The sequence below is a fragment of the Gekko japonicus genome, unplaced genomic scaffold (assembly GCF_001447785.1).
Source record: "Gekko japonicus isolate JY-2015 unplaced genomic scaffold, Gekko_japonicus_V1.1 scaffold2161, whole genome shotgun sequence".
Classification (NCBI taxonomy): Eukaryota; Metazoa; Chordata; class Lepidosauria; order Squamata; family Gekkonidae; genus Gekko; species Gekko japonicus.
Genome location: NW_015160897.1, coordinates 158,328 through 166,630, shown reverse-complemented (window position 1 = coordinate 166,630; position 8,303 = coordinate 158,328). Strand labels below are relative to the sequence as shown.

Genomic DNA, 8,303 nt, shown 5'->3' with positions numbered 1-8,303 from the left:
GAATACGGCCAGAGGGCGAAGACAAAGTGGGCAGTGGCATCGGAGACTGAAGATTGGTCTTCTGAGCGACTGAAGACACCACAGGAGTAGAGGTTGATAGACCAGAAATCAACACGGGATCGAGCTTTGTGGCCGAAGTCGATGTCGAAGGTTTCGCTTTCGCTTTTGACGCCAGTTTATCATCATGCTTCTTTGGTTTATGCTTCGGTTTTGGATTTTCTGCCTGTTTTTGGTGAAGCGAAGAGTGAGAAGCAGCCAAAGACATGTTCGGGCACAAAGCTGCTTCCAAAAGAACAATACGAAGTCTGGCCACTCTATTACGTCTGTTCTGATGGGCAAAGTTGACACAATGGGGACAGGAATGTACTCAATGGATTTTGCCCAAACACAGGAGACAAATATCGTGACCATCGTTAGATGGGATTTTATCTGGGCAACGACAACACGTCTTAAAAAACGTTGTCTTTCCCATACAAATGCCACCCCACCCACACAAAGGGGGGGGGGAGAACAAGAAAGAAAGTGAGGAAAAACAGTTAACGTTTCCTTCTTCTTCTTTTTTTTAGAGATTAAACAGAAGATGCAAAAGAAGACCCAAAGGAGAGAACCAAAGAAGGTCGAAATACTCAGCTGAGGCAAATCGAAGAGCAGCATTAGCGAGGTGTGAACACAAAGGCGGTCAAAAAGGAACTGAGTGGGAGGCGGCTCTCTCCACCACTCCAGGCATGCACAGTGCGTGCTTGCTCCCCAGGGCAGGAAAAGAGACCACCAAAAAAGGATTTCTGAGGCAAGCTCTGGAAGTTTCTCCCGTCGAGGTCGTGCGCAGGCGCCCAACCCATGCGTGGGACTGCACAGAGACCATGACGAAGATCTATACAAGACTTAAGTCACCAAATTTCAATCTATGAATCCAGCTTATAGTGATAAAATAATGTGCCCAAAGAACACATTTGTTGACTTTTTGCATCGTATAAAGGATCCAGGTAACATTACTTAGCAATGTCCACTATTTTCAGTTTATAGGGAACCAGATAAAAATACTCACCATTAAGCACTCAGAAGTGTATACTTCAGAATACTATAATGATCTTTGAGTGTAATCCAGCCCAAGTTAACACATACCCTCAAAGTGCTGGTGGTTCATAGTAATTAACAGTCCAATTCTATGTGAAGTTACTTCAGTCTAACACTATTGATTTCCATGGGTTTAGACTGGAGTAACCGCAAAGAGAATTAGCTATGATCCAGAAGGTCCCCAAGTTAAAATCTTGGCTCAGCAACAAACTCACTAGGTGACACTAGGCAAGCCAGTCTCTCATCTGTAATATGGGGGTCATAATAATGGTCTACTTTAGAAGGATGTTGTAAGATAAACACTTTAAATACTGATGGTACTGTACATACACTATTATAATTAAATCTCATTGGCTTCAATTGGAGATAAATCAATGGGATTTAAAATATGTTTAATTTTGGCTAGCTCACCAAGTAGTATCACCTAACAAAATCTTCATGTACTTTCACAAATTATCTTAATTTTGCAGGCATATGCACACATGTAAAACTCAAGCCACCATGGGCCCTAACTTGTGGAGTTCCGTAGTGGTTGATTCTCTCCCCTGTGTTATGCACCCTCTAGCAGAGATTGTCAGGAGGTTTGGAGCAGAGTGCCATCAATATGCAGATGTGTTGGATAGCAGAGTAAAATTAAGCACAGCAGAATAATGCAGCACAGACCCATGTGTGTCTAACTTCTAAGAAAAAGTTTACTTCAAAATTAGGGAAAGGATTACATGGAAAAAACCCAACAGTCTAACTCATCTTTCTAGTTCTGATCTACTCCATCTTATTTCTTTGTTTTCTCATTAAGAATAAAACCTCCCCCTTTTTGGTGGGAAGAATCTACTCTACACCTAATTGGTTCTATGCTAAACTTGCTAATATTAGAAGAAGAAGAAGAAGAAGAAGAAGAGATGGGATTTATACCCCGCCCTTCACTTGGAGTCTCAGAGCGGTTTACAAACTCCTTTCCCTTCCCCTCCCCACAACAGACACCCTGTGAGGTGGGTGGGGCTGAGAGAGCTCTGACACAAACTGCTCTTTTTCGAGGACAGCTGTGCCAGAGCTTGTGACTGACCCAAGGTCACATCAGCAGCTGCGTGTGGAGGAGTGGGGAATCAAACTCAGTTCTCCCAGATTAGAGTCCGCGCACTTAACCACTACACCAAACTGCGGAAACGTCAGCTTAATTCTTTCACGACTGAAGGGATAATACTTGCAAAACCCAACAAGATGACACTGAGCTCTACCTATTATTAAAGGTGTGACCAGTGGCTGGAATTTCAGTCTTGGCATCGTGCCTAGATGCAGTAGTGGAATGGCGAGAGTTGGTTGAAGCTAAATCCATCTAAATACTGGGGTGGCCACTTCTACCAACCCTTGATGGGGTCTGACTTTCTATGGTTGACACTGTAAGGAGTCTGGGGGTGTGGCTTCAATCTTTACATTCCATAGACATGTGTCCTTGATGACAAAGACTGCATTTTACCATCTGCACCAGACCTGCCAACTGGCTTTCTATATGTCTGGGGCAGACCTTGCCACAGTAATTCATGTAATGGTCACATCAAGATTGTACTACTGTACATGCTCTACACAGGGCAACCTTTGAAAATGCTGGAGAAACTGCAAGTGGTCCAGAATGCAGCTGCCAGATTGCTGACAGGAGCATTCTGGTTAGTGCATATCCAACAGCTCTCAATTAGTTTCTAGTGCCAATTCAAAGTGTCGGTAATTACCTTTAAAGGCCTAAATGTCCTGGGACCCTCATATCTTCAGGACCGCCTCTCTTAGAATGATCTTCCCCATCTTCTCTGATCATCTCAGAATTTATTGAAGGTCTCAGCTCCACAAACTATCTGCCTTGTGTTAACAAGGGTGAGGGCCTTTGGCCCCCATCCTGTGGAACCAGCTGCCTTATGTGGTGCCAGCTGTGGAATCAGCTGCCAGAACTTCTCTAGGTTCTGCAGGGCATTCAAGGCGGCTCCTTTTCTGGCATCCTTTGGGTAGTTGCAATCTGCCAGACAGCTGGTAAATTATGCTCTAGCTGTGTCTTCACTATTCATGCATCCTACCCTGCTTGATAGTGGATAGATTTTAAATCATTTTATATATTTTAAAGTTTATTTATTGTATCTTTTGTACGGTTTAATCAGAGGTGTTTGCTGCTTCGAGTCCCATTCAGGGGAGAGGGAGTAGAATATAAATTAGATCTGGCCAATTATCACCCAGTCTTGATGCTTACATTTCTGGGTAAGGTGATTGAGAGAGTGGTGGCAGAATAGCTCCAGAAATTCTTGGATCACATATCAGTGTTGGACCAATTCCAATCCAGTTTCCACCCTGGCCACAGGATGGAGATGGTGCTGGTTGCTCTCACAAACAATCTCCATAGGCAGCTGGATCGAGGCAAGTCGGTACTGCTGATATTACTGAGTCTTACAGCAGCATTCAACATGGTTGACTACGATCTATTCACCCACTGTCTTGCCAATGCTGGAGTTCGCGGAGTAGTCTTGCAACAGTTCACCTCATTCCTCCATGGCTGGGGACAGAGGGCGGCGCTGGAAGAGACAGTGTCCTTAAGGCACCTGCTAGTCTCCGGAGTTCCTCAAGGGGCACTTCTCTCCCCGATGTTATTTAACATCTATACGCACCCCCTTGCCCAGCTGGCATGAAGCTTCAGGCTTGGGTGTCATCAGTATGCTGATGACACCCAGCTATTTCTGTTGATGGGTGGCCAACGGGGCACCGTTCCTGTGAATCTAGCCATGGATTTGGAGGCCAGGGTAGGTTGGTTAAAACAAACTGAATCCTGGTAAGACGGCGGTTCTGTGACTGGGGGAGAGTCACAGTTGGGATGCCAACTCCCGTCTCTTGATAGATTGCCCCTAACACCAGCATCAACTGTCAGGAGTCTGGGTGTGACTCTGGATGCTTCCTTATCAGTGGAGGCCCAGGTTGCAAAGGTTGCCAGGCTGGCATTTCTCCAACTGCACCAAGTCAGGCAACTGGCTCCCTACCTGTCTCACTCTGATCTAGCCATGGGAATCCATGCCAATAGTAACCTCCAGGACAGACTGTTGTAACTTGCTGTATGTGGGCCTACCTGAGTCTGGCCCGGAAGCTCCAACCGGTCTAGAAAGTGGCTGTGCAGGTCCTTGCAGAAGCTCCCTGGATGGCACATGTCTGCACTGCATGAGCTGCACTGGCTTCTGGTGGAGCACCAGATCAGGTTCAAGGTGCTGTTTTTGACCTTTAAGGCCCTTTTCAGCCCTGGCCCCACCTAGTGGAACTCTGTCTGAGAACATCTGTGCCCTGCAGAATTTGTTACCTTTCCACAGGGCATGTAAGGTGGAGATGTTCCACCAGGCATTTGGTTGAACACAGGAGGATACAGTATGTAGTCTGGCACTCTGGGAGGTCTGTGAAATTTGGAACTTTTCCACTGTCTTGGATCAACCAAATTATGCTGATGTATTATTGGAGCTGTATGTTTTATATATTTATTCTTGGTTTTAACTGTTAATTATTTATTGTATGTTCTCTCTTGTTGTAAGCCGCCCTGAGCCTTGCTTACAAGGAAGGGCAGCCTAAAAACCTAATTACAGGTATCAAAATCTGTGCAGTGAGACATAAGATATTCTTACAAAATAGTAAAGCAGTACTAGTAATGTATGGACTTCTAAAATTTGCTTTCATTTTTATAATAACATGGTAACAATCACATTAAATCCACACTTTGAAAATATGTCATGAAATATTTTGTTTTGTTCAAATAAAAAAAAAAATCACTAAAGAAGTGTGGAAGCATTTCCTGTTAACACCCGGACTGATGATGAATTCTGGAGAACTTGAAAGTTTGCACATTGTTTAGTGATATTTGTTAGGTCCTAATAAAACATTTGCTTTTGAATTTTTCTGTGGACCAAGACAGTTACCAAAAAATCTTAATCCAGAATTGATACAATGTATCTTCATAATATATTAATAATGGTTTTAATTTATTCATTTCAACAATACGTAGAATTTCAGGGAGAGGGAAAACACTGGTAAAAGCAACATGGTTTAAATTGTATGTAACAGAAAGGGAGGCCCATTATGCTTCAAGTAGCAGGAGGAACTGAGTATCTATAGCATTCTATCTCCTGACCTTCCAAGGTTAGTCCAGCTGTATGCAGGGAAGAAGCTCTGCCTTTACTCATCACTATTAACAATGGCTGAGTTATCTAAAGGATTATTCAGATTACTGTCAAACCTGTATGTGATTTAGAACTTTAAGATAGGAACTGAAGGTAAGCAAAATGTAATAATATGGAAATTTCTCCCAGAAAACATAAGCAGGACCTTAAAGTAATTCAAGGGCAGGTTCAGAAGCCAAGTATAAACAAAGCTATGGCGCCTAGTTAGGGAAAAAAAAAACACAACAGTTTATCTTCAGATGATTCAATTTAGAGGATGTCATCCTGTGAAAGCTGTGTGCTGAAAACCCTCATTATTGATTTGGCAGTATGAACATTTAGAATCAATGCATTTTTACAGAGAGGTATATAAAATAAACAATCAGTGCCTCCGTAAGAACGTAACTAAAATGCAAAATGAGATGCTCATTTGCTTGATCTATGTGCTCTGCACTCTAATGTTCTTCATGTCTTTTAAAAGCACTGGTCTGTACGTTGAAGCCAAACTTTCCATGTATCTGAAGTAATCACTCACTCGAAATTCATGAAGTGCTTCTTCCTGTACATTGCACAAAGAAAATGAGTATTAGCTAGGGAAAAATTTTTCACACCATCAAGCTAATATTTTCTAGCTTTCCCCCAAAGGCAGCTCATTCCGTTTTGTCCCCCACTGGCACTTACATACAATAGAAAGAGAACACTGTAACACTGCAACAAAAGTGAGAAACCGGCACTCCTTTCTAGACAACCTTTTTTCCAATTACACCTTTGCTAACAGAATAAGCATTTAAGAATGAATATGTTTTTAGGTCTATTAATACACATCACTGGAAGGCTTTAATCCAGTGTAAAGTAAGTGACAATTTGTCAAAGGATGTCTAAAACTTCCCTTTCGCAATCCTGAAAATGATTCATGGTGTCTCTTGCATGTCACAAAATATTTTGTTTTGGACAAATTAATCCTCCATCTTAAGTAAAGGTTATTGTTAGCTATTTTGACCTAGTATTATTTAAATGTATTCAAAATTGGTACTTGTTTATTTCATCTAACAGACAAGTTTTAACTGTATTGTTTTGCCTGACATCCCCCCCACACACACAAAAACACCTACATATTTTTATTCCTTACACTCGTGGTGCAGTGCAGACTTGAATTTTGTTTTATTTTGCAAAGAAAAGGCAGGAGAAAGCCCACAGGTATATCCTTAGTTCAAGGAGTCCCAGAAAACAGGGTGGATGAAATTGAACTAAGAGTACAATTCCACATCTTTGTATGCTGAATCTGTTGTGAATTTCTTTGCAGAAGAAAAAATCCTTGTTCCACATATAAATTTGTATCTAGCTTGTGACAACTGGACTTGTCCAGTTATCTGCTAAACTACTTTGAGCTTTATATAGTCTGCATAAAATGCCAAAAGATGGGGAATCTGTGTTGTGGCATGAGAAAGAGATGTACATGATTTGCTTACCTAGCATTATGGGGAACTATTTTGCCGTGAAGTTTGTATACTAGTTGCCTAATGAAATCTAACAAAGAGTACATTATTGTGAATTACTGTACTGCCTATGAGACTATGAAAAAGTACATTAGAACAACAGGGACCACAATCACTTCACTAAAGAATGCCCCCCTACCAGTCTTCTTTTTTTCTAAAGTGAAAAGTGCCAGATTCTTTAATCTTTCCTCATAGGGAAGATGCTCCAGCCCCCTAATCATCTTTGTTGCCCTCCTCTGTACTTTTTCCAGCTCTGCTATGTCCTTTTTGAGATACAGTGATCAGAATTGCACACAGTATTCCAAATGAGGCTGCACCATAGATCTATATGGGGCATATAGGTGGTCTTATTTTCAATCCCTTTACTAATAATCACCTGCATAGAATATGCATTTTTCACCACTGTGGCACACTGGGTTAACATTTTCATTGAGATATCCAAGGTCTTTTCCCCTTAGTCTCAGCAAGTTCATATCCCATTAGCATGTACTCAAAACTGGGATATTTTTTTTTGGAGGGGGGGTTCCAGTATGCATCGCTTACACCTACCTGAATTGAATGTCATTTGCCATATTGGTGCCTACTCACTGAAGTTGTGAAGAGCTCTTAACTATCAGCCTCAATTTTTACTATACTGAATAGTTTTGTGTCATCTGCAAACCTGGGCTACTACACTACTCACCTCCCACTTCCAAGATCATTTCTAAACAAGTTAAACAGCACTGGCCCAAATACTGATCCTCAGGGGACACCACTGGTCACTTCCCTCCATTGAGAGAACTGTCCATTTATACCTATTCTTTACTTCCTGTCCTTTAGCCTAATTCTAATTCATACTAGGACCTGTCCTTTTATCCATTTAACTGCTAAGCTTATTCAGGAGTGTTTGGTGAGGTACCTTGTCAAAAGCCTTTTGAAAGTCCAAATATATAATGTCTACAGGGTCACCACTCTCTACATGCTTGTTCACTTTCTCAAAATACTCCAAAACATTGGTGAGGCAGGTCTTCCCTTTGCAGAAGCTATGCTGATTTTCCCTCAGCAGGCTTTGTTCCTCTATGTGCCTAATAATTCTATTTTTGATTATGTTGTTGTTGTTGTTCAATCGCATAGTCGAGTATGACTCTTCATGACCCCATGGACCACATCACGTCAGGCTCTCCTGTCTTCTGTCATGCTCCGGAGTTTGCTTAATTTCATGTTCATTGCCTTGATAACACTGTCTCATCCTTTGCCGTCCCCTTCTTCTTTGACCTTCAGTCTTTCCCAGCATCAGAGTCTTCTCCAGTGAGTGCTCCCTTCTCATTTGGTGGCCAAAGTATTTGAGCTTCAGCTTCAGTATCTGGCCTTCCAGGGAACAGTCAGGGTTGATTTCTTTTAGGATTGACTGATTTGATCTCCTTGCAGTCTAAAGGACTTTCAAGAGTCTCCTCCAGCACCATAATTTGAAAGCATCTATTCTTCGGCACTCGGCCTTCCTTATGGTCCAACTCTTGCAGCCATACATTACTACTTGGAATACTATTGCTTTGTCCGGGTTTTGGCGCTTTAAACGATGGCGGCGTCT

At 42.0% G+C, this 8,303-nt stretch overlaps 1 protein-coding gene across 1 annotated transcript in view; it reads right to left on the bottom strand.

Moving 5' to 3' along the window:
• Positions 1 to 5,097: 5,097 nt before the first annotated feature.
• LOC107120979 (protein broad-minded-like) overlaps positions 5,098 to 8,303 on the bottom strand; it is a gene marked incomplete at its 5' end in the record, with an annotated part of 153,841 nt that continues 150,635 nt past the window's right edge. The window contains one exon of the mRNA XM_015423776.1: positions 5,098 to 5,799. Coding sequence (XP_015279262.1) covers positions 5,680 to 5,799 — 120 coding nt within the window. The remainder of the gene's footprint in view (positions 5,800 to 8,303) is intronic.